The sequence below is a fragment of the Canis aureus genome, chromosome 18, assembly GCF_053574225.1.
Source record: "Canis aureus isolate CA01 chromosome 18, VMU_Caureus_v.1.0, whole genome shotgun sequence".
NCBI classification, from domain to species: domain Eukaryota; kingdom Metazoa; phylum Chordata; class Mammalia; order Carnivora; family Canidae; genus Canis; species Canis aureus.
Window position 1 is genome coordinate 52,428,963 of NC_135628.1, and position 26,281 is coordinate 52,455,243.

At 39.8% G+C, this 26,281-nt stretch overlaps 1 protein-coding gene across 1 annotated transcript in view; it reads left to right on the forward strand.

Annotated features, from left to right (window-relative positions):
* The window catches only part of SND1 (staphylococcal nuclease and tudor domain containing 1), a 420,919-nt gene that overhangs the window by 41,670 nt on the left and 352,968 nt on the right, over positions 1-26,281 (forward strand). The window contains exons 5-10 of the mRNA XM_077857229.1: positions 2,643-2,803; positions 3,500-3,591; positions 4,208-4,366; positions 5,891-5,997; positions 8,631-8,721; positions 20,992-21,105. Of these exons, the coding sequence (XP_077713355.1) occupies positions 2,643-2,803; positions 3,500-3,591; positions 4,208-4,366; positions 5,891-5,997; positions 8,631-8,721; positions 20,992-21,105 (724 nt within the window). The remainder of the gene's footprint in view (positions 1-2,642; positions 2,804-3,499; positions 3,592-4,207; positions 4,367-5,890; positions 5,998-8,630; positions 8,722-20,991; positions 21,106-26,281) is intronic.

The following is a 26,281-nucleotide window of genomic DNA, read 5'->3' on the forward strand; positions in this document are numbered from 1 at the left end:
GGGTAACTTCTGGTGCTCTCCTGCCTTTTAGGATATACCTGTCCCAGTGTGGATTGTTCTGAGCCAGGAGGTCACTCAAGATTCATTAGTGGCATCTGACGTGTATAAATCCTTTAAAAACAGGCTTTAAGACAGGGCACCTCTATTCTTTATATTCATAAGAGCCAACAGCCATAGATATTTAGTTCCAAAGTATTTATCCATCCATCCCAAAAGATTTATTGAGCACTTACTATGTGCCAGGCTATGTTCTGGGCACTAAATACAGCAGTGAACAAGCAAACAGCTTCTGCTAACATTTTAATGGGGAGACAGACAAGAAACCAATAAACAGATAGATACATGATATATCACATGCAAGAAATAAGTGCAAGGGAAATTAAGTTGTGTCGAATTCTACAAAATCTGCTTAGAATCTAGGAAAACCAAAAAAGGGCTGAGTGGTACTTTTTTTTTTTTTTTTTAAAGATTTTATTTTTTTATTCATGAGAGACACAGAGAGAGGCAGAGGCATGGACAGTGGGAGGAGAAGCAGGCCCCATGCAAGGAGCCTGAATGTGGGACTTGATCCCGGGACTCTGGGACTACTCCCTGAGCTGAAGGCAGATGCTCAACCACTGAGCCACCCAAGCATCCCTCAGTGGTCCTGTTTTAAAGTCAGGGAAACTTTTCTTTTTCTCCAAAGCCTTTTAGGTCTGTTTTGGTCTGCAAATCTGTAAATGCTTAAGTAGTAGGTAAAAGTACATTTAGCTAATGGCAGTGTGAACGTAATGGGAATGAGTGTTCGTTATGTAAGCTTTATAGCACATGTATCATGTTCAAGTTCACTAGTGTTGGATCACAGTAGGATGGATTGCAGCTGGCTTTAATTAACACTTTAGTCTCTGAAAAGTGATGTGTTACATCAGTAATTTGGAGGCTAAAGATGCTGTTTAAATCATTAAGTCCTTGCTGTATTATATGACTGTTGTTGGTGTACAAAAGGCTCTAGGTAAATATTTGCATGAACTGTACCAGTGATGGGGATGAGCAGAGGCACTTTTTGCATTCTTCTGTCTTCATAGACTTTGAGGCCAACTCATTCACCATATACTTCTTTGGGTCCCTTCTAGCTGCAAAGAGACATTTTTTGGAGCCTATAATTGGGGGGTGGACATGTGAGAATTTAATTGAATAAAGACATTTGTCTTAGATGGTGTTTTTGGAAGCTGAAGTTGTATCTTAAAATCGTTGGCATGATTATCATTGCAGTATTTTTGGGGAATCCAGTTTGCAACCAGAATGAAAGTTTTTTAAAAGCTTGTAGCTCGGGATCCCTGGGTGGCTCAGCGGTTTGGCACCTCCCTTTGTCCCAGGGCGTGATCCTGGAGTCCCGGGATCGAGTCCCACGTCGGGCTCTGGGCATGGAGCCTGCTTCTCCCTCCTCCTGTGTCTTTGCCTCTCTCTCTCTATGTCTATCATGAATAAATAAATACATAAATCTTTAAAAAAAATAAATAAAAGCTCGTAGCTCTATTATACCATCTCAACAAAGAAATTTCCCTCTGGAGTCCCAGTCTTTTTTTTTCTCCAAAGCTGTCTCAACTTAAATTTTCCTTTTTTCAGTTTCTATGTCTGCTTCTATCTCTTAAGCTACATTTTTTTTTAATTGAATTCTGATTGCAGTATGGGATTCCCAAGAAGTTGACTGACTTTTCTGAGGGGTAATGGGGAAAAAACAGTTCTGAAGACTTCTGGTTTAAGAAATTATAGGTCAGGGATCCTGTTCAGATATCCCTACTGCTCAAGGTGAGAGATTCAATTTATGCATATAGCTATTGATGGAACTGGGTATTGAGATTGTGGAAAGGCCTTGGAGTTCACTGTTCACTTTAGCTCAGGGGTGTGTGTGTGTGTAGTGTGTAGTATGTAGTGTGTGTGTGGTGTGAGAGAGAGAGGAGCCATTTCTGGTTTTGTTTTTTGGTCTGTCTTCTGGTTTCCTAGCTGATATCTATATTTGGTTTCCTGCTTCATGAAGGAAGAGTCTTCCATTTTCATAATGGAAGCTTTTCAAACTGCTTTTGCTTATTAGCTGGTCTTACTGAATGTGTAAGTTGTTTTGGGATTACCTCTATTTTTTGTTGTTGTTGTTGTTGTTGTTTTTTGTGGGATGACCTCTATAACAGTATCTGCTCTGCATTCCCCAGCCCTGTTCTGTAGACAATAGGGAGTAAGGGTGGTTCTTAGTCACTTTCCTTGCTCTGTGTCCTGCTGAGCTCTTCCTGGATTCCAGTTCCTGAGTCTAACATAGTTAAATGAAGCTGTACTCCTCTCCCTCCAGAGGCTTCCCACTGAGCCACCAACTTGTTCTCTTGTAATCACTGATGGTGGCAGTACTGAGATGTGTGTTCTTTGCATCTTCTCATTAAATGCTCTTATGAGCAAATCTGTTGTTTGAGGCAACAAGTCTGGAATTGGGAAATTGCACTCATGATAATTTTTTTGGTTATATAGGCTTGGGTCTGCAGCCATAGATCTGAAACAAATGCTTTGGTCTCTTCAAGGGGAGCAGATGCTGAAGAAATCCAGAGTTCAAAGAAGAGCCTGAATTTTTCCCCCCCTGTTGTGAATTCACCACGTGTGTTTCTTTTTCCATGTCCCAGTCCTGAGCAGAACCGGCTCTCGGAATGTGAGGAACAAGCGAAGGCAGCTAAGAAAGGAATGTGGAGTGAGGGGAATGGTTCACATACTATCCGGGACCTCAAGTACACCATTGAGAACCCAAGGCACTTTGTGGACTCACATCATCAGAAGCCTGTCAATGGTGAGGCTGGTGGGAAAAGACAGACATGATGCAGAGTGATTCCTATTCTCAAGTTTTTTGAGTTTTTTTAAAAACTATTTTACTTGGTATCCAAAGGAAATTGTTAAGAGTGCAGCAGCACCATGGTATTTTGGAAGGTAACTTGGATCCAGTTCGTTGAGGTTACAACAGATATATTTGACAGAGGTTAGTCCTTTGCTGGTGTAGGGTAGTAGATCACTGGAAATTTTCCACATTGAGATCTTCCTGTTTTCTAAAAGCTGCTGCTTCAGTGACATCCCTGAAACTGTATTCTGTATACATATAGACACATTTTTACACACTCATACACTGTAGTTCTTGGCCCAGTTTTGAGTCCTTGTTAATTACAGACTGAGTAAAATTATTACCAAATCTGTATTATTACTTATTTTTTGCTGGGCACCTGGTAACTCAGATGAGCAGCCTAGCTTACCAATAACAAAGCTTTGGTATGAGCCATTAGATCCCAGAAAGTTGAAGACCTAGAAATCAATCTAGTCTGTCTTCCCAGGAATAGCTTGTAGAAGAGTCTGTTATGTGGATATTCATGATCTTCTAGTGCACTTCTCAGGGGGAATTTGGGGAGAGGAACTGTGTTAAATGCAGTTGATTGGACATTGTTTATCCCTGGCACAACTTTTGCTAATGACTTAAGCTGTTTATTCTGTCACACAGCTATCATCGAGCATGTGCGGGACGGCAGTGTGGTCAGGGCCCTGCTCCTCCCAGATTACTACCTGGTTACGGTCATGCTGTCAGGGATCAAGGTCAGACCATATACTGGGCTATGGGGTGGATATATAGGGTTTGTGGAAGCATTCAGTGACAGTTATATTCCTCTACTCTGGGATTCTGGATTTACTGATTCTTCCTAGTATGGGCTATTAACATTGACTATAGTACTTTACACTGTAAATTTTGCCGAGGGACTATTCTTAAGAGATCAAATAAAATTATTTTTTGAAGTACTCAGTGTTTGTTTGGAGTGTGCTGTGTGGAGAGGTTGTTGAGACAAAGGAGAGACGAGAAGCTCTGAAGTTCGCTGAGAATGGCTTGTCTCAATGAAAAATAGCCATTTTGATTTAAGGAAATTATAGAGATTTTTACAGACACTGGTGACTCTTGGCAAGGGGGCATTCTTAAATGTAATTTAAAATTTCCCCATGATAGTGACAGGTGTTTTAGTTGCCTTCCCAAGAAGTCTAATAAGATACTATTTCTAGTCACTTTTACCAATATGTTTTAAAAAGGGATTAGAAAGCCTGATTTGAGACCTTTGCTAGCTTAGCTTTATGTTTGTGGTTTTAGATGGTTTGGTGTGGTGTGAGAGTACCTGGCACTCACATTGAGGCTGCATACCCACCTACTTTCCTTTTGCTTCAGTGCCCAACTTTTCGACGGGAAGCAGATGGCAGTGAAACACCAGAGCCTTTTGCTGCAGAAGCCAAATTTTTCACCGAGTCTCGACTGCTTCAGAGAGATGTTCAGATCATTCTGGAGAGCTGCCACAACCAGAACATTTTGGGTACCATCCTTCATCCAGTGAGTGTGCACATGCAGACTGGGCTGTGTGGGGTTAGGAGTACATTTGGTGTTTGATGGGCTGTGGTTTGCTTCTCTTCTCTCTCTCTGTATTTAAAAAGCATTTAAATATCTTGGCAGGATTATCCTCTGATTTTTGAGCCATTTTCTAGGGTGATACCAGTTAGCTGATAGAATTGGACAGATGTATCCAACTTACTTTTAGAAAATGAACCTCAGTTTTTAAGTATGTCAGGGGAAGAGAAACTCCTATTTCTTCAGGTGTTGGTCTTTGAGGTTGAGAGTAGGTGATGTGAGGGGCTGCCCCACAGATGAGCAGGGGGCGCTGAAGTGTATAGAATAAGATTGCTGAAGTTTGTATGTAGGTCTAGGGGGTAGCTCTTTAGGTTTAAGGTATTGGTGGAACCCAGTGTGCCCAGGTGGCTCAGTCAGCTAGGTGTCTGATTCTTGGCTTTGGTTCATGTCATTATCTCAGGCATCATGAGGTTGAGCCCCTTGTTGGGCTCCCCATTCAGTGGGAAGTCTGCTTGGAACTCTCTCCTCTACCTCTGCCCCTCCCTCTGCCCACGTGCTCTCTCTCAAATAAATAAATCTTAAAAAAAAAAGTATTGATGGAATTCCGATGATGAAACCTTTTTATGGAAAAATTACTTTGTGTACTCCAAACCTTATCTAGTTACCTCCTAACTCTGCCTTTGAGCAGGAAATAGGTTCTTTATGTTCTTCTAGTTGTGCCTGTCAATTCTACTCAGACATAGGCTTTGGTAGGTGGGTTCCTCCTGGAAAGGGAGTGACCTTATATTGTACCATCCAAGTGCAAGTGAATTTTCATTATTGTAACCTGTATCCAGGATAGGCTATACTACTGTTACTTATTCTTTGGCTAGAGAATTCTTTCATGATGGTTGTTGACAGTTGTTGTGGAGGGCTGGGAGGCTTGTTTTAGAAATGCACCAAGGTCCTGTCTTTTTCTTCTGGAGAACTAGCTGTCTGTCTATGCCCTACCAGCTGGCTCTGTGTCACCGTAGAATGGGAATTGTAATTCACAGGGCAAAATGGAGCTGCTGTTAACCCCTCCTCAACCCATTCTTCAGCTTTCTCCTTTTGAAAAGGGGAGTAAGTATTGATCTTAGGGAAGGAAATAATAAGGTGTAATCTCTACTAAAGAATAACATCCTCCAGAGGAGCTATTGAAATGTCAGTTCCATTCAATGCCACTAACTTTTATCTTATTCCTATTAAGCAAGAGTTACTATGCTGGGTGTTGTGGGGATGGGAAGCCAAGGTTATTAGGACTTGCTACAGAGTGGTGTCTTCCATCTCAGGGCTGATTTCCAAATGAGAGAAACAGCTTTACCTTTTTTCTTCATCTCATCCCTTCTTCACCTCCCCTTCTTCCCTATCTTCTTTTTTTTTTTTTTTTTTTAAGATGAACTGCAGTATAGACTGTGGTTGTTGATTATGTTAGAAGTCTAGAGAAATGGATTTTCTTGTGTCTTCCTTCTCACGTGCCCTGTTTTTCAGAATGGCAACATCACAGAGCTCCTCCTCAAGGAAGGCTTTGCACGCTGTGTGGATTGGTCGATTGCAGTTTATACTCGCGGTGCAGAGAAGCTGAGGGCAGCTGAGAGGTAAGGTCTGTCAGGGAAGCCTTCCAGTCAAGGATCTTGTTTAGGGTCTTTAGGGAAAGAAATCTAGTGATCTTCTCTCACCTCTCTATGTCAGTATTTGTTATATTTCAGTAAAGGATTAAGGAAATTCCAAAAGAGGCTAAGATCTCATAGAAGAGTTACTTATAAATCTTTGGGTTGTCTGATTCACTGCTGTGTAGTAAGGCCTAGATTTTATTCAGAAATTGTTCTTCACCAGATTTGCTCTTTAATGTTTTTGAGTCACTTTTCTTCCAAGCCCCTCACTGAAATTCTGAGTTTCAGGCATTTGGAATGAAAATCTTGAGGCTCATTCGAGGATGATATAATCACTTATGAGCTACTACCAAACAGGCAGGCTGGAGGCAGGAGTATGATGGAAAGATAGAGCCTGTGGGTCCTGAAACAGGACCATTCAATCCTGTTATTGTGAGGCCTCATGCCCTCATTTGTTGAAGCATGTTTTTTTTTTTCTTTTTTAAGATTTTATTTATTTATTCCTGAGAGACACACAGAGAAAGACACAGTAAGAAAGGCGGAGACATAGGCAGAGGGAGAAGCAGGCTCCATGCAGGGAGCCTGATGTCGGACTCGATTCCAGGATCACACTCTGGGCCGAAGGCAGGTGCCGAACCACTGAGCCACCCAGGTGTCCCTGAAGCATGTTTTAATTAAAAATGTTAATGCAACCGTGGGGTGCTGTTGTCACGTTTTTAGCTAGGTGCTTTGTGGTTAAAGCATATGTAGAAATAACTTATTTCCAGAAGAACAATAGTTGGATATTCCAAAGATTGGGTGGCTATTTCAAGTGTCAAGGTTAAGAATATCCAGGTGTAGGTGAACTTCTTTAACTTAATAGGGTAAATGGAAGAAAATGAAGCAGGTAGCAAGAGTAGATGAATAGAGCTGATGCTTGGGGAAAGGCCCAGCTACCATCTCCTAGCATACAATTAAGCAGAAGACCACCAAACATTGATGACAATGATCTGCTCTCAAGGTGTGTTGTATGACTTATTTCAGAATCATAAAATTATAATGGTCTTGACAACTTTACAATTTTCGCCTTTGAGGCAAAAACTAAGCTTGTGCAGCTAAGAGATATGCAAGAATATGATTGGATGACTAGATTTTTTTCCCCCTTGGGTCTTTCATATTCTTCTGTGCCTATAAGCAGAAAGACTTGCAGCTTTTTATAAAAGTAGATTTTAATCTGGGCCATTAGATAGATTTGGCATATCTGATTAAAAAAAGATTGTATAAAACTCTCTGGTCTTTATGTTCCACAATTAAAGTCAAAAGATAAAATACTCTTACCAAATACAGTGTTCCAAATACCTGATTATTCTGTGATGCTCAAAAACTTTTTTGTTGTTCAGAAAATCCTGTAAGTCCATCATTCTAAATATAAATTTGGTTGATAATTCTTTTTGCATTTTTTAAGTTCCTGCCTCTCTTCGAAGAAAGTGAGTATAATGGCAGTAGTATCTACATGTTTTATAACATCTGTAGGTTTTATGGATTTTTTAGAGTGTTCATCATGAAAACAGGTTTATAGCAAGGAATGCAAATCCTATTTCAATAATATGTGATTACTTGCCTGCTATTTTGCATGCTGTATTTGACTTGCTTGCATTGTTAAATCTCTGTCAACAACTACTACATGCTACTTTGTCTCTTTCTCAGTTAGTGCTTCTTTTAAAAAAAGTAATACTGTTTTCAGAAATAGTTCCTTTCCCTTGCACATGTATCCACTATTCATACTTATTTATAAAAACTTTGTAAGTACAAAACACAAAGTGTATTTGTCAATATAGCTGTTCACTTTTTTTTTTTTTTAAAGATTTTATTTATTTATTCATGAGAGACACAGAGAGAGGCAGAGACACAGGAAGAGGGAGAGGAGAAACAGGTCCCATGCAGGTTGCCTGATGTGGGACTCGATCCTGGGACTCCAGGACCACACCCTGGGCCGTGCTAAACCGCTGAGCCACCCAGGGATCCCCTGTTCACTGGTTTTTAAAAAATCTTTGCACATTTGGCTCTCTTAGCCTGACTGAAAAATTCCTAATGATTTTGGTACTGTAAAACAAATGTCTTCCAACCTAGTTTTTTTCACTTTTGTCTGAACTGTTGGATTTTTGTCCCTTATTTTCTTTAGATGTACTACAGAGACAATTTTGTTCTTATTTTCCACGTAAATTTTGGTTAGCTGATACTTTTTATTCAAATGGAAATTGGACTTAATGCTTTTTTAAAAATATATTTGTTTAGATGTGGGTGTTCTTCCCATTTCTTCCCATTTAGTAGTCTCCAGAAGATACTGGATAAACTAAAGACCTAGTTCAAGATGGACTTGTACTGTCTGGGCCTGACAAATTGCACACCTAGAACCCGATCTACGAGCCAAGGGTGTATGCTGTATATGTCTCTTGGATAGTTCATTTCTATATACTCTTTGTTGAGGCTTTCACACTTGTTCTGGTTTCACTGGTGGCCTTTCTCTTGGGTGTCTTATCTGAGGTAGAGTAGGATTCTGTACTGTTTGTTCCCATGGTGATGGCAGATTCCATTTGCTGACCCGTCTGAATGATTTGCATCCTCGTTTTTGTTGCCAGGTTTGCCAAGGAACGCAGGCTGAGAATATGGAGAGATTATGTGGCTCCCACTGCTAATTTGGACCAAAAGGACAAGCAGTTTGTTGCCAAGGTGAGTCATTCTTGGCATCTTAAGATGCATGGTGGACATTGTAATAATACAAAGATCTGAACAGTCAACCCAGAGTGAAGCATTTTTATTTTAAGGCAAGCCAGTGGTGTGGGGATGTATGTGCAATGATTGCATGCATGTGTCTGTTTATTGCAGGGGACTTAGAAACCCTAACACCTTCCTTGTCATAATTTGCTTAACTTCATTTAGAAGTTCATGACTTAAAGTTGTGGATATTGCCATTTTGGAATATCTCCTATTTTGGGACTTCTGTCTGCCTAACAGATGGCTCTCTCAGATTTCCTATGTCAGAGCGTTATGTGACCTCAAGTTTTTCTTCTTCCTATTTTGGGACTTTCGTGGTTTTGAGTTTTTTTCTCATGTGATGCTTTTTCTGAGAGCTCTCCTGAAGTGTCTGGAGTGTATTCCTTTGACAGGAACTAGTGCTGTTGAATAGATTGTTTGAGCCCTGCAACGGTGCTATATGTTTTCTTAGTTGTTGGGTTTGGTACCTTGAGTGGTAGACCTGTTTTCCTCACTTTCCCAAAATGCTGCTGTAATGTTTTCCAGTCTTTTTTTTCTTTTGGCAAGAGATGCTGGAAGCTTTGGTTTTATGAACTTAAAGAGCTTAATTAATGTATCTATATCTACTTAAAGGTGGCTGCCCCAAGTGAGTTTAAGATAGAAAGCCACTAGGTGGCACTGTCAGCCTAGAAAATTCTGGACTGGTTTCTCAGAATGATAAAATTTTAAGTCTTTGAGGAATTGGCTGAATTTCTTCACTTTCCTTTTTATTATGCCCAAAGCAATAAGGTGCAGAGTACTCAAGTGTCTTCTCTCCCTCCTGTAGTAGGTGGTCTCTAAGCAGCTGTCAAGTTAGCCTTGATTGGGTCTTTAGTGGACATTAGTAGGAATACTCCTCGTTGGATACTCCTCCATACATCTTCCAAATCTTGGTGAATAGACTAGAATGAACCCCTGCTTCCTTTCTGTGTGAGGACAAGACTAGCTTGGAAACTTCGACACCATAGCTCTACCTAACTGGAACTTACGTGGTTCTGCTTATATTTCCTGTAATCTGTTCTGTTCTAGGACTATAGCTGCACAGTGGAAGGTTGATCATTCACTCAGCAAGGGAGTCAGGCCTTCTGGTTTTCACCATCCTTTGAAAGGCTGGATATTAGTGATGTAGATGAGGCTTAGGAGGGTCCTATTCTTTTGTACTGTCTTTACTGGCCATTCTTCAGTTGAAACTGAGCTTCTAGAGAAACCCAGAAGATTTTGAAGGGTTTTTGGGCCTTCACTGGTTGGGGGAACTAATGCATTGCTGAAGAAAGAAATTAAAAAATTGAGATGATTAAGTCAGTAGCTTTGTATTTTTCTTAAATATGACTTCATGGTAACTAGAAAAGAGCTGGCACATTTCCTTTTTAAATTTAGGATTCCAGGATATGTTTGTTGTGTTTTAAAAGAGTGAGGATTTTTTCATTACAATGAAGTTTTGTTTGTTAAAATGGCAGAATAGAGGAAGTTGCCTCCAAAAACTATCTGAGGATTATGGGGAATAGCTATTGTCCTATAGTATAAATTTAGGTCATTTGGATATAGGCCTACTTAGAGAGTAGAGATAAATGTATTTGTAGGCAGATAAATGGTTTTAAAACTTCCTGAGTTTTAGAAATTCTTCAGCATTATTATTATTTTTTTAAATAGGAGAAAAGCATAAAAAGGAGAAGAAAATGCTACATGAAACTATTATTCCACAAGGTTTTTTAAAAAAAAGTTTATTATACGGTCTTTCCCAGGATTGGCAAACTATGGCCCAGGGGCCAAGTCTGGCCCGCTGCTTGTTTTGTATGGCCTGTGAAGTATGGATGGGTTTTATGTAGAAAAAAATGTTTTGTGGCACATGAGAATTATGACATTTAAATATCAATGTCAGGAATAAATTGGAACATAACCATGTCTGTCTGTTTACATGTTTACACATTGTCTATGCATGTAATACAGTGGCAGAGGTGAGTTGTGACAGAGACCATATAGCTTGCAAAGCCTTCATGCTATCTGGTCTTATACAGAAAAGTATGCTGACCCTTGATCTCTACCAGCCCTATTCAAAGTGCCTTGATAGAATATAAGGAGCTTGAGCCAGAATGTAGATCAAGGCATTGCTACTTTCATCAAGAAAAGCTTGCTAGAGAAAAAAATGTCAGCAATGTTCTCAGTAAAGTAGTTGATTTATGTTCTGGTACAAGCTCCTTCTCTCGTTGAAGACTGGCAGCAGCTTTTGAGTAGTACTGAGCTATATTTTTTTGTATATAATTTTTAAGTTTGTAAGTTTTTTATTTTTAATGCATAAAGATTTTATAGAATTTTTTGGGCTTATTAAGAAATGTACTAGTCCATTTTCCCAGTCCCTTGAAACAGCCATTTTCAATTCATAGCTAATCTATATTTTTTAATAAAATGTTGATATTATTCTTTCTTAATTTTTCAGTGTTAGGCATAACCCTTTTTCTTCATACCATGGAAGATGAGGATTCACATAAATGTGCATATGCTTTTCTGTAACCCTCCCATAGGACTGTATCCTAATTCTGGTTCAGTCTTTACTTTGTAAATGCTAATTACCACCAAAGCCATATAATATATTATGATTACATTTCATTCTGTGCAGAACTTTTTGTTTACCCTGGATTTAGTAATTTTAAAAGTTTATGTATTTTTTATGTACTTATTAATTTGACCTCCAGACTCTACCTGTCTAAATCTCCCCTTAAGACACTGATTCATCAGCCTGTTAATTTTATCTTTTTCAGTAATACCCTCCAGGAGCCTTGTGACCTGTGTCAATCTGGACTAGTTCTTTGTTCTTTTTCACTGTTATAGAGCTGCCATCTTTGGATATCTTCACCATTTTCCTGGGGTTTTCTTTGCCTTACTCTGGGTTGGAGCTATGTTTGCTGGATCCCATGGCTTTATAATTTACTACTTTATTTCGGTGGCACACATTCTGTAGCTTCTTGGGAAGAGTGCTTGGCAGGTAAATGTTTTGAGACTTTTCATGTCTATTTTGTAATTAAACTTGATCGATAGTTTAGCTGGATATAGAATTTTATGTTAGAAGTTACTTTCCTTCAGAATTGTGAAGGCATTGCTCCACTGTCATTTAGCTATTGGAAATTTGTTTTTCTTTTTAAGAGGTCTGATATCAATTTGATTCCTCATCCTTATATGATTTGTCTTTTTTCTTTCTGCAAAGTTTTTGCATATTCTTATTTTATCCTGAAATTTCACAGTAGTGCACTGTGTATATCCATGAGTGAGCATATTATACTTTTTGATTTTTAGCCCTTTGTGTCTGGGAACTTCAACTACTTTTTGTTGTTGATTTCCAGCTAATTTCTTTGCTATTTTCTAGCAGATGTTTGACTTTGTTGACTGGTCTTCTAGTTTTTTCCTGTTTTTCAATCTTTGTCTCTTGTTCTTAATTTTTTCATATTTACCCTTTAGCCCTACTACTGAATATTTCATTTATGATAATTGTATTTTAAGAGCTTGCTTTTTTTTTTTGTTGTTCTCTGGATGGTTCTTTTATTTTTTATTGCAATGTAACTGGCATATTATATTAGTATTATATTAGTTTCAGGTGTATAACATAGTGATTTGATGATTCTATACATTATACAGTGATTACCACAATAAGAGTAGTTATCATCCATCATCATATGAAATGTGCTATTACACTATCATTGACTATTTCCTATGCTTTTCATCTATATTACTTATTTTTTAATCTCTTCACCTGTTTTGCCTTCACCATTTCCCACACCTCCCAGCCCCCTGGCAACAACCAACTTCTTGTTCTCTGTATTCGAATCTTTCTGTTTTATATGTTTGCTTGTCATCCCCCCCACCTTTTTTTTTTTTTTTAAGATTCCATGTGTAAGTGAAATCATGTGGTATTTGTCTTTTTCTAACTTGTTTCACTTAACCTGATACCCCCTAGCTTCATCCATATTGTTGTTAATGGCATGATTTCACTTTTTTTAAAGATGGAGTGATATTCCACTATGTGTGTGTGTGTGTGCACGCGTGTGCGCACACGCACGCATGCCTGTGCACCTATGTGTATCCACACTTCACATCTTTTTTATCTGTTCACCTATCAGTGGGCACTTAGGTTGCTTCCATATTTTGGCTATTATAAAGTTGCTGTAAACATTAAGGTGCATATATCTTTCAAATGAGTGCCTTTGCTTTCTTTGAGTATACCCAGAGGTATAGTTACTGGGTTGTATGGTTTTGTGTTTTTCTTTTTTTTTTTGTTTTTTTGAGGAACCTCCATTGTGTTTTCCACAGTGGCTGCACCAGTTGATATTCCCACCACTAATGGGTTAAAGGTTTCCTTTCCTCTACATCCTTACCAACACTTCTTATTTCTTGTCTTTTGACACTAGCCATTCTGACAGGTATGAGGTAATACCTTCTTGGGGTTTTGATTTGCGTTTCCTTGGTGATAAGGGAGGTTGAGCATCTTTACATGTGTCTATTGGCCAGCTGCATGTCTTCTTTGGAGAGATGCCTATTCAAGTCCTCTGTCCATTTTCAAGTTGGATTGTTTTTTGATGGTGTTCTGTGGAGTTCTTTATATATTTTGGATATTAACCCCTTATCAGGATACTTCATTTGTAAATATCTTGTTTAGTAGGTTCCTTTTCATTTTAGATGATTTCCTTTGGCCTGCAAAAGCTTTTTAGCTTGATGTAGCTCCAGTAGTTTATGTTTTGCTTTTGTTTCTCTTGCCTGAGGAGTCCGATCCAGAGAAAAATATTGCTAAGGTCTATGTCCAAGAGATTACTGTCTATGTTTTCTTTTAGATGTTTTATGGTTTTAGGTCTTACATTTAGGTCTTTAATCCATTTTGAGTTTATTTTTGTTTATGGTGTAAGAGAGCAGTTCACTTTGATTTTCTTTTTTATTTTGCATGTAGCTGTCCAATTTTCCCAGCACCATTTACTGAAGAAACTGTCTTTTCTCCATTGTATATTCTTTTTCTTTGTTGTAGATTAATTGACCATGTAATTGTGAATTTATTTCTGGGCCTCTTTATTCCATTCTGTTGATTTATCTGTGTATTTTTTCTTGTTATTTTTAATAGTAATATTACTTGTTTCAGAGATGAAATATCATCTATTACCTTTGAGTAATTATAATTTTTTGAAAATTTCTATTCCCTGCATAGTGTATATTTTCCAAGTTGTTTTTAATTCTTTTTAGTTATTTTGGTCTCTTATTTTTTGTATGAGAGTCTTTCCTTAGTTACCTGGTGTTCCTTAGCTCTTTATTTTATTATTTTATTTTATTTTATTTTATTTATTATTTTTTTCTCTCTTATTTTAGAACAAGATCTTAAACACTGGGTTAAAACAGTGAACTTATATGGGATTTATGGTATATACTTGAAATCTAGTCCTAGGTTTTGGTCCCATTTTCATCTCCACTTGAGATTTCTGATTTGACAATTTCTTTATCTTGGCTGGTGGGAAACTTTGCAGTATAAATCAGATTGGCTATTAGGTTTTCTTATCACTAGGCCAGGATTTACCTTATCTGAGTGTGTGGAGTCTGTTACCACTCATCTGCTTTCTAGCTTCCAATGTTTTGTTGCTCTATTCTTCTCTCTTGTTATATTTGTTCTATTGGACTTCTCCCCCCCCCCCCCCCACCCAATCCCTTTATTTTTATTTAAAGGTATTTAGAGAGGGTGCCAAAGTGAATGTTGGAGTTTGTTTAGTTTGTTCATAATGTTCCATTGTAAGACTGCATAATTTATGTAACCAGTCCCCAATAGGTCGATATTTGTATAGTGTATAATTTTTCCATTATTTAGAAAATGGAATAAATCTATGTAAATGGCAGTTATTTCCACAGGAATATTTTAGAACATATTTACCAAATTGCTTTCTAGGAATGTTAACCATGTATAGCCCTACATGTGTTCATTTTCTAACATGCTATAGAACAGAGGTGGACCAACTTTCTTAAAGGACCATATAGGAAAAAGTTATGTTTTATGAGCCATATAATCTGTTGCACCTGCTTGACTGCTGCCCTAGCAAGAAAACACACTGTGAATGATATGTAAATAAATGAGCCCGGTTGTGTGCCAGTAAAACTCTATTTACAACAGTAGGGAATGGGCTAGATGGCCCTTGGGCCATAGTTTGCTATCCCCCGTTGTAGAGCACAGGTTATCAATGTTACGTCCAAAAACAAAAAAATGATCTGTTTCTTTTCATAACCTAGAACCCAACTGCTGTTTTGTAGTCATTTTACCTGATGAAAATGTCTGTTTATATACTATGCTACTATTTTTTTAAAAGATCATTTATTTATTTATTTGAGAGAGAGAGAGCACAAGTGAGCGAGCACAAGCAGGGGAGGGGCAGAGGGAGAAGCAGACTCCTCACCTAGCAGGGAGTCCAATGTGGGGCTCCATTCCAGGACCCCGGGATCAATACCCGAGGCAAAGGCAGATGCTTAACCCATTGAGCCACCCAGGCACCCGTATACTATGCTACTTTTTAAGGAAACCTCAAAGGGTCCTAAGGTGCCCTGAGACTTCACAAACACAGTCTGATGGTCCTACAAGTTTTTGCTGAAGGATTGTTTTGAGGCTCATGTGACTGTAAGGCCTGAACAAATAATGGTTCTCTCTTCAGCAGTCCCTACCCTGTCTCCTAGAAGCTAATTGTATAGGGAACAGCTAAAAGTAACCCGTGAACTCTTGAACTAGATGCCTCTTGGGCCCTATAGGTGATTTCTGGAACTGATGCCGTAGATAAGATGTATTGGTCAAGTCTCACTTCCTAGGAACTTGAAATCAACAGAGTATTGTCTTGATACATGTAGCCTGCTGAAAGAATGTTTTCCATCCTCTGCTTAAACAGTTTCACTTCTTAAGGAAATGCAAGGGAGCGCTCTCCCTGTCTCTCCAGGTTAGCAGAGAAACATGTTCACTTCACAGCGATTAGCTGAGCCTGCTTGAGACTTTTCTGCCTGTTGTGGCTTGCCAGTTTCCTGCCTGCCTTCCCTGTGGCGTTTTAGCTGATCTGTGCTGTTTGTAGCCATATGGTCCCCTGAGCACGTGGTTTGGCTTCCCTGTCCCTGCTGCTGGATTCTTGGGCCTTGCAGATTTTACAGACCCGAATAACACTCAAGGATGGTGGGAAGGATGGGGAGTTGACAGCATGTTTTTAGGAGGTGGAGTCTTCTCACTGCCTTGATTAAAGGCCTCTTGCTTGGTTCTCTGTATTGAGTGATTGCTTGAACAAGCAGAGCCCTTCTGCTTTGAGAAGATGCAGAAGAATGAGAAGTGATTCCTGCTTTCAAGGGGCTACCATCTAGGGCTCTGTCTGGAAGATTATCCTAAATAGTCAACTGTCTGGACTTGGTGGCATGTGCAGTTTTGGAGGTCAGGTTAGGTCAGGTCTTGCCCTGATCATTTTTTGCTATGCTTCTAGTCATAGCTCTGACTGGAGTTTAATTGTCATGCCTCTCTGAGATGGCTTTTAAACAAAGCCACCTTTTAATATTTTTGGTATTATCTAGACTTTCCCATTATATTTGCATTTGGTAATGTGGAGAGAACAACAACAACAAAATACTGGCTATTTCCTGGACTTTTGCCAGAGAGCTTTCAGGTGAAGAGGAAGTTCTGGGGATGGTTTGGTTAGGAAGGTGGTGCTCTGCACCAAAAAGAGATCAAGACTTGATTTGTAGCTTAAGTTAGTAAGCTGATTTGCTGATAGGAAAATAAAGTTGAAATAGAAAAGCTTTGTTAAAAAAAAATATTTACTTGGTATTTTTCAATTGAGATTTTATTTTTCAAGACAGTTTTAGATTTACAGAAAAATGGAGCAGATAGTACAGAGTTCCTACATTACCCCTGCCCTCCTCCCAGTTTTTTCTATTACCTGACATTAGTTTGGTACATTTGTAATTAGTGTACCAATATTGATATGTTATTATCAACTGAAGTCCATACTTTAGCTAGAGTTCCTTAGTTTTTCTCTAGCCTGTTTTTCTGTTCTAGATTCTCTAGAATCTCACCCACCATAGCACACTAAATTTAGTTGTCATGTCTTGTTAGGTTCCTTTTGGATGTGGTAGTTTCTCAGACTTTCTTTGCTATTGATAACCATGACAGTTTTGTAGAGTACTGGTCAGTTATGTTGTAGGGTGCCCCATCTGTTGGAATTGGTCTGATGCCTGGTTTCTTTTTAAATACTTATTATCAACTAATCTGCTTGCTCATACTTAGGTGCCTGGAATTACTTGCATCAAGATATTGTTGTGCTTAGTATTTTGTCAAGGGTATAGGGTGACCGCTGTACCCTTCTGGGGGAGGCTCAGGCATGTAGGGGGTGTGGCTCCAGGCCATCGCTGTTAACAGGACATACTTTTTACCCACTTCTGGTTCTGCTTCAGTGGTGTTTCCACGATTAGCTTTGGCGAGAAGAGACCTAGCAGCATTCAGTCTTAAGGAGCAGGAGAAGCAGCTGGGTGTCATGATTTTAGACAGTAATAAGGATATTTGGTGTTGCATTCCCAGTAGCTTCATCAGGGGCACTCCTTGGTGACACCCAGAGAAGCCCTGTGTGCACTGATGGTCCTTTTATTTTTGTCCAGCACTGACAATTTAGGCAGCTTTGGGAGTATTGGTAGTTGTGTCTAGGGAGCTATTCTGAGGATCTCTGTAGCTCAGGAAACTGTTGGTGGCTCTTTTTGCTCGTTTTATATATGCTGCAGGGGTTTAGGAAGCTGAGCAGTAGCAGCCTTAGGCCTCCTGGTGAGCACTATGGACAGGCTCTGCAGATGGAGAGTATGGCAGCAGGCCAAGGATGGGAATGGCTGTCCCTTGCCCCTGACAGACCTCTGCAGTTCTCTTGACTTGTGGCAGCCCTTAGCCTACGCTCATCATCATTAAGCCACTCATTTTTCCTTTTACAATTGGGCTTCAAGAAATGGAGAAATTGGATTTAGGGCTTGTATTTTGAGTCCAGCTAGTGAGTTTTGTGGTGCAGAAGCCCCTGCCTCTTAGATTATATCCTGAAGTATGTGGTTTGGTAGGTGTGTATAGGGTATAGGTATAGGGTATAGGTAGAGTGATTAGGGGATTCATAGCTTGTGGAGAGAGTGAGTGACGCAGGCATACATAGACTTACCCTGGTGAAAGTACCATACGAAATATCACGGTTATAAATGTGGTCTGCAGCAGTGCTGATGAGCAGGCTTTGAACAGTAATCCACTCTTCATTTTACTTATTGCACAGTACGTGACTGTAACCACTATTTTATTGCTTCTTCCGTGTCTGTGCAGGAGCTGCTTGCTTGTTCTCTGGACAGTAATGACACAATTTAAAGAGGAATAAAAGTCGTAAACCCCACTTACATACACACATGGACACACACACGTGCACTCACTATACACCTCTTCTTCAGAAAGCCGAGCCTTGTTAGGTTGCCAACATCAGAGTGCAGTTCCTGAAGAGGAGGTTTCTAATCAGGGAGATGCCGAGCAGAAAGTCTGCTGCTGAGGCCTGAAATTTACAGCTATAAGAATCCATTTGCTGCTACTGCTAACACATTCTAAGGGGTGACGAATACCAGTAACTTGTCACAGGGGTATGCTTAGATCTTCACATTCTGTAATCAGGGGGTGAAGGTGTGAGCACTACAATGCTTTCCCTGGTTTTATTCCTCTGAGCATGATGAGGGAGTGAAAACTGTCTAGGTATTTCTCATGTCTTGATCACGGGAATTTCTCTGTTTTTGGCATTTGATAATTTAATAATAGTTAGTTTTGGTGTGAGAGGAATGTGTAGCTCTGTCACTGAGATTTAGGAATTCTGTGAGATGTGTGCATTCAAGATGATAGTCTTGTACTTTTGAAGGAGGAGCAGTATTGATTTGCTGTAATAGCTGTTTTGCTTGGTATGGCTTTGTGGAATTTTTCTTCTCTGGTTTGAAGGCTGGATAGCAGAATCACATGTATCATGGATACTTTACCCCACAAAAGTTTTGTCATCCGTTTTATGATACTTCTCCTTTTACCCAAATGTGGGATTTTGAAGGGTGGAGAATCATTAGCTGTGGTCTTTTTCTTGGTCAGTTGTCCAAGTCACTACTGGTATCTTTAGGGAGTGGGAGGAAGATTCTATTGTGAAGGGCATTTTTGCTTGGTGTTAATGTGTCTAGATGGTAATGAGAACAAGATGTACTCTTTTTCTTTCAGTTGGTGAATCTGTAGTTTTGGTGATACCTTTTGGGCTGTTTTTAAGTTCTGCGAGATTGTTCTTTGATTTGGAGGGTCTGGTAAACTTTGGTACCACCCATACCCAGGTAACCAGCCCTGACCTTGTGGTCCTCGGGTGACCACAAATCATGCTTTTGATTGCCCTTGGACTTTTTTCTGGCCAGGCAAATTTTGGGTTCTTGTTGCCTTTGTGTTTAGCTTTTGTGATTCTCAGATCTGTCAAAAGGTTAAAGCAGAATGGCTATGGCTATTTGAGACGATCTTTTGCTGTGTTGAGGTCTGCAAGTTAATCTTAGATATTTGAAAATACCCGCTCTCTTAATTTACACCATTCTTTCTCAGACCTTTATTATTCTGCTGGTCACTGGCCTGTTTTTCCCTAAATGTACTTCCCATTACTTGGGAATAAATCCCTGGGTTTTACCACATCTGCCAGCCATAGTCAGCCTTCCATGGACTACAGTTTGATTCTAACCGTCATCTTTTTTTTTTTTCCCCATTCATTCTGTCTGATGGTATTTTTTCCCTGCTATTTCCTATCATGTATAATTTCTCACTTGCTTTTGGTTTTTGCTCTTCCTTCACATTGCCCCTTAAATCAGTCTTTACTCTTTTTGGTATGTGGTTGGCTTGTTCTTTGGAAAAGGTAGAGAATAGCCATTTTTGGAGGAGTCTGCAAGTAAATGGTTGTATTCTGTTTTAAAAGATGTGAAGCCTTCCATGGAATAGAGAGGACTCTTTTAGGATACTTATCAGTGTGATATCCACCATAGCAAAGGAAAGTCTAGCTCCTTTTGTTTGTTGCATGAAAGAGGAGGGAAATTTTGCGAGTCTTCCCTCACTGTGGCAGCTTACCCTGTAGTTTGTTTAGCTGCCTGTTGGCTCCTAATGGAGCCTGATTGAAACCTGGCAGAGTTGGTTTTGATTCTGCAAAGTGGATGGTGACAGTGATTTGTAGTCAATAGCTGCCTTGTAGAAAAATATTACTTGTGTAAAAAAACAAAAACCCCACCCAGAAAACAAAAACCCCACCAAAAAATAAAAATCCCAAACAGCTTTGTAACAACAGTCTCTGACTATAATCAGGTGAACTGTAGACTGCTAGCTGAATTATGGGTTCTGGTTAAAACCCTGATGTAGTCCTAGGCTGGTTTCAATGCAATTTCATTCTTTACACCCTGGTGGGATGTTCTAATAACCTCCACAGAGGAATATTTGTGCTTTTGTCCTTGGAGTAGGTATCCTTGTAGGTTTCTCAACAGTAGAAGTTAATCTTTTTTAGCTGAGATTGTGCTCCAGTGTTACTGATATTGTGGTCTAAAACAAAGTTGTCTATGGTAGTATTCTGAAAAGTTGGCTTTCAGAGTAGTTGAAGTAATGTCTTAGCATTTTGAAACGTTTACTGTGAGATGAACAGCTGAGCCTCTCCTTTCCCCACACTGTGGTGACAGTTCTTTTTGCCCTTCACTTGTCTTTGATTTTTTTCTGCTCTTTAGGGACATCATATTTTGGTTCTTATCCAGTGCTAATGTCTTCTAATCCAGCCCTTACCTCTTTTCCTAGATTAACATTGAAATAGGGATTTTGATTTTAGTTTAGAATTTGTTTCAAAGAATATCTTGAATAACATGTACAGACTAGATTTCCAGCAAGCTTTGTAGTTAACCACAAGTCTTGGTCAGGACAAAAGATAAAAAAGATCACTTTTTATGAATGATACAGATTCTGCCTCATTGAGAAATCACAATATGGTCTTTAGAGGACTGATAATTCTAGCATTATTTTATCTAACATAGTTACACCTTGAAGGATGATATTGAATCTACCCTCAAATGGCTATCGATCTGACATTCCTCCCTGTGACTATGGTGGGCCTTACTCCTTAGCATGTGTGCTGTGAGATCTGGGCCATTGGAGCAGGTTTAAGTATTTTTGCCTTTTGCCCACAGGTGATGCAGGTGCTGAATGCAGATGCCATTGTTGTGAAACTGAACTCTGGTGATTACAAGACCATCCACCTGTCCAGTATCCGACCACCAAGGCTGGAAGGGGAGAACACACAGGTGAGAATAGGCAATGGAGCCTCTTTTCAAAAAGCAAAGGGAAGATGCTGGAGAATACTTAAACATGGTACATATATGTGAGAATGCTAAATGAGAATATTTTATATCTCCAAAATATTTATTAACGTCTGTAGCCTCACTGTCATTGGGCAGACATCAGTTTCTCCTGGACCACATGCACTGCTCTGCTTCATTTTGGGTGGGCATTACTGGCATTCCTCCCTAAGGGGTTTGAGAGAGTTAGGGTTGAGATATGTGAGGCAGTGGTTAAGTTTTATTTATAACAGGATTTTACTTCTCTGAGAATAAAGAGAAGGAGGTCTGTATCTCAGGTGCATGATTATAAGGCCCATGCATTTTGATTTGAAAGTTGCATATGTTTTGTTCAAGGAGGAAATGGATCTTGGTATATATATTCTCTGGAGTCACCTGCTTAATCTGTGAGTGGTAACTAATTATTAGTTAAACTGTTTTTTGCTATTTGTTGGATCTTTTGGCCGTAAAGGTGCTTGCTCAACCAACGTATATGATTGGGATATATAAATTTTGAGAAATGCTTAAGATGAAAACTATAAGAGTTGGTAGTTTGCAGGCAGTTGTCTTTTATTTGTTTATATTTATTTATTTATTCTTGAGAGAGAGTGAGAGAGAGAGGCAGACACAGGCAGAGGGAGAAGCAGGCTCCCTGCAGGGACTCGATCCCGGCTCTCCAGGATCACCCCCTGGGCGGAAGGCGGCGCTAGATCCCGGCTCTCCAGGATCACCCCCTGGGCCGAAGGCGGCGCTAAACCGCTGAGCTACCTGGGCTGGCAGTTGTCTTTTAAATTTTCTTTCCATGGTTACGAAAAGTTGGAGATAGGGATTGAAGTGTTTCTTGAATTTGTTTGATTGTATCTTGTTTTTACAGACCTCTTTCCAACTCTTATTTTTACTCTCTGATAACTGCAGTGTGTAACTGAGTGCCAGTGCCACAGGCAGATGTTTGGCCAGTTTTCAGAAATTAAACACAGCATGGTTGACATTAGTGCTCTGTGCTTTAATTTATCCCTTTTGTAGTTCTAAAGACAAGAAATGTGCTTTTCTGATGTTTTGCACGTACACATGTCTTGGTGCATTTACAAGTTGAAATTCATGCCCTATTTTCATTTGCATGAGAGTTTACAGACAGCCCAAAGAGTAAAATAAAAATATCATGATTGTCTTTTGAATCAAATCATGCATAAGAAACATATACAGGATGGGTTCTTTGAATGTCTGGCCAATCAGTTCTCCCCCCCCTCCCCCCACACACACACAGAGGAGGAGGCAGTTTAATGCAGCAAATGGTATTGTGGTAAGGTTGAGAATTTAAATGCATGAAAGCCTAGAAATGCCAAAATAAGGTTCTCTCAGTAACTGTAGCTGTGCCTCATTGCACAGAGTAAATAGACATCTCCAATTTTATCAGTATTGGGAGTACTCCACGATTCGCATCTGTGCCGTGCAGTTGAAATTAACGTTCCCACAGCAACCACAACTTTGAAATTCTTGAACGTTAATTTTTGTGCCTGCATCATTGGCCAAAGCATTATGTTAATGAAGACTATGTAGCTGAATTTCAAGCGGGTTTTAGGGAGGTGGGGATGTTGTAGCTTAGGTAGGGTGATAGCAGGTTTTCTGGAGTAGTAGGTACTACTACTGAGAGTTTTTAGTTTTCCTAGGATGCTTTGGAACTCCTCAGGGGTAACGGATGGATTTTCCTCTTAGCCTAGTAGATAATGGGGAGTTGTTGGAATATATTCCCTAGGTTAGGCAGGATCTTGTTTACGGAATTCCTTATTATTATTATTTTTTTAAAGATTTTATTTATTCATGAGAGACAGAGAGAGGCACAGAGACACAGGCAGAGGGAGAAGCAGGCTCCATGCAGGGAGCCTGACGTGGGACTCGATCCCAGGACCCCAGGATCGTGCCCCGGGCCAAAGGCAGGCGTTAAACCGCTGTGCTACCCAGGGATCTCGAATTCCTTATTCTTTACCATGGTAGGCTATCACTTACTTTTTATTTTTAACTTCTGTTCACTTCTGAGATCTTACTCCATTTTAAGGAAGTAAGGCTCACGTCAAAGAGTCTATAATAAGACTTAATTGAAGTGAGTAATGATTTTTATTTCTTCATTAAATTCTTTTGAAAGATTTTAAGGAGGCAGTCACATAAGTTAACATAATGAGCTTTGAGTACAATGATGGAGGGTGCTGTGAAGAACCCAGTTTCAGTGTGCACTCAGGGAAGTCTCCCTAGGAACGACTAGTGTTGACTGATGAGAAGTTAGCAGATGGAAGAAAGGGCACTCTAGACCAGCACTGCTCCATACATCTATAATGCAAACCATTAATATGAGCTATATTGGTTATTTAAAATTGTCTAGTAGTTGTATTGAAATTGATGTTTTTAGTATTTTATATATATATATCCAAAACGTGTTATTTCAACATTTTTTTTAAAAAAGATTTATTTATTTATCTTAGCATGCCCACATGTGCACCTGCACAGGTTGGGAGAGGGGCAGAGGGAGAGAGAGAGAATCTCAAGCCAACACCTCACTGGATGTGGAGCCTAAAGCAGGACTTGATCTCTATGACCCTGAGATCATGATCTGAACCAAAATCAAGAATTGGATGGTCAGCCAGTTGAGTGACCCAGTTGCCTCTCATTTCAATACTTAATGAATGTAAAAAGTTTATGAGATGTTTTACTTAATTTGATTTTTTTTTTTTTTAAACTAAGTCTTTGCAATCTAGTATATGTTTTATACTTGGAACATAATTCAGTTTGTTCTGATGTGTGCTGGCCTCCTGGCCTGAGAGAAAGAGAGAGGGAACAAGCATAAGCAGGGGGAGCAGCTGAGGGAGAAACAGGCTTCTGCTAATCAGGGAGCCTGTCTCAGAGCTCAGTTCCAGGACGCTAGGTTCATGACCTGAGAGGAAGGCAGACACTTAACTCACTAAGCCACCCAGGTGCCCCCGTTCTCGTATATTTCTAGAGCTCAGCAGCCATCTGTTGGTAATGGCTTCTGTAATGGACAGCACAGGTATAGAAATTAAAATGAATGTTTGGGTTTGTCATCATTGATAAGTGTTTACTAGGCATCCACTTTGCACCAGGTGGTATCCTGGGAATGCAGCAGGGAATAAACTTACATGGAATCATCATCATGAAACTTTAAAACCAAGTAGGGGAAATACACAAGTAATTTTATGTGAAATTCTATGGAAAAAAAAATTTAGTTTACAAGAATGTATAATCTGGGAAAGCTTCTTGGAGGAAGTGTTTAATATTCCTTACTATATACCAACCAAAGACTCGAGGGTGACTGGGATTGAGCTAGGTAAAATGTTGTGAGTAGACTGTTTCTGAGATAGCAGTAATGACAAGAGTTGAGTGAATTTGGGAAGAGGTAATGGTTGGCCATTATGGGTAGTACATGAGTGGTATGATACCTGTGTGGGACAAAACATAGGCAGGGCCAGATCATGCATGTCTTGTGGACATCTCAGGATACTCAGAGACTACTGGGTATTTTGTATGACTGGGAATAGAGGGTAGTTATGCTAGAGAGTACTGAGAAATGGTCTTGGGAGTTAGGCAGGGGCCACATGCTGAAAACGTTGCTATACTTTCAGATTTTTGTGTGAAGAATTTTAAACTAGGGAATGGCATGTTTGGATTTGAGTACTCTTGTGTTGGTGGCTTGCATTTACAAAACATGAAAGTAATTTGCATTTATAAGAGAAGATCGTACCAGATGAAAACTCATCTGCAGGAAGGAGTTGTGGTTTTTCTTTTGCTGAGCCCCTGTTGACCAAGGACCGAAGGGCAAATGAAGTACTGGAGGAGGATTTGGGATCTTGCTCTAGCAGTCTCTACACAGGATTTGAAGTGTTTGCCTTTCTGCTTAAAGAATTCCCCAGACCTCTGTTCTATGCTTACCTTTAAGTTATCAGAGATTTACAATATGGGGGTAGGAATAAAAATCACCTGGGGAATCACCCCAGTGAGGCCATAACTATATGTATGTAAGGACTGAGAAAGTAGGCATCTCCTTGGAGTCTTTGGTCTGTAAATAGTAAGGTATATTAAAAAAACATTCTTGTAGCTACAGTGGGAGTCCAGTTAAATACTCAAGGCATAAATGTTGAGGCTGGGGCCTCTGTTAGCCATGTGGTTCCCTTGTGCAAATTATAGAGGGGTGCCCCTTCTTCCGGACAGCTTCTTGTCAGGGCATGCGGCCTGGCAAGCAGAATGGCAGCTGAATTTCAGCTCCATTCAGCCTCCGTCCCCTTAGCCAGTGCCCTTGTGCATAAGAATATGTGGCTGTCATAGCTAGAACAGGACTGATTATAATCTCCAGTGAGAAGGTTGGATGTGTTTCAGGAATTAGAATGGTCTTACAGTTGCAGAGATGTGGGGTGCTTGAGGATTGTTTGGAAATGACGGATGGACTGTAGATGGCCTTGCGTGAGACACAGATTGCCTTCTGCTTCTGGCTGGGGATCATTGACTTTGAAATGGGGAAAACGGTAATCTGACAGTTTATGGTATTGGAGCAGAGTGGGAGAAGGTACAGGTTAAGGAACTAGAGGAGTAGGTGAAGAGGGAAGGGAAAGTCTTTGCATGAGCTCCCTCAAGGGCAGGCAGATGGCGGGTGTGACTCCTGCTGCGGGCTAGGCCTCCCTATGGGCTCCCAGATGACCACCCAATGGGGTTTGCCCTTCAGGTAAGGAAGGGGAGATTCTTTTAATGTTTATCTTAACCAAACCCTAAAAACTCTTAATAATCTGTCATTAACTTATATAGATCTTCTGAGACATAACTACATTGTGGGGATAGTCGGGCAAATTGGGTTTTCCTTTTTTGAACACAGAACAAGTTATTTTCTCTTAAATTATACATGAAGGCAAGGAGGTTTTTTTTGCTCAAGGCTAACTGTATACTCCTCCCCCCCTCCTTTTTTTTTTCCTTTGGTTACTTTGTAATGCAGCCAGAGGAATGGCTCTGGACATAACAGCATGATCAAAGGAGCTGTTTTCATCCCTAGGCATTTGCTGTCCAATAATATCCAGGAATTCAGGGGTAGCCATTACTCCCAGATTTTGGTTAGAACTGAATTTGTTGCTGGAAAGTGTGACAGAGACTT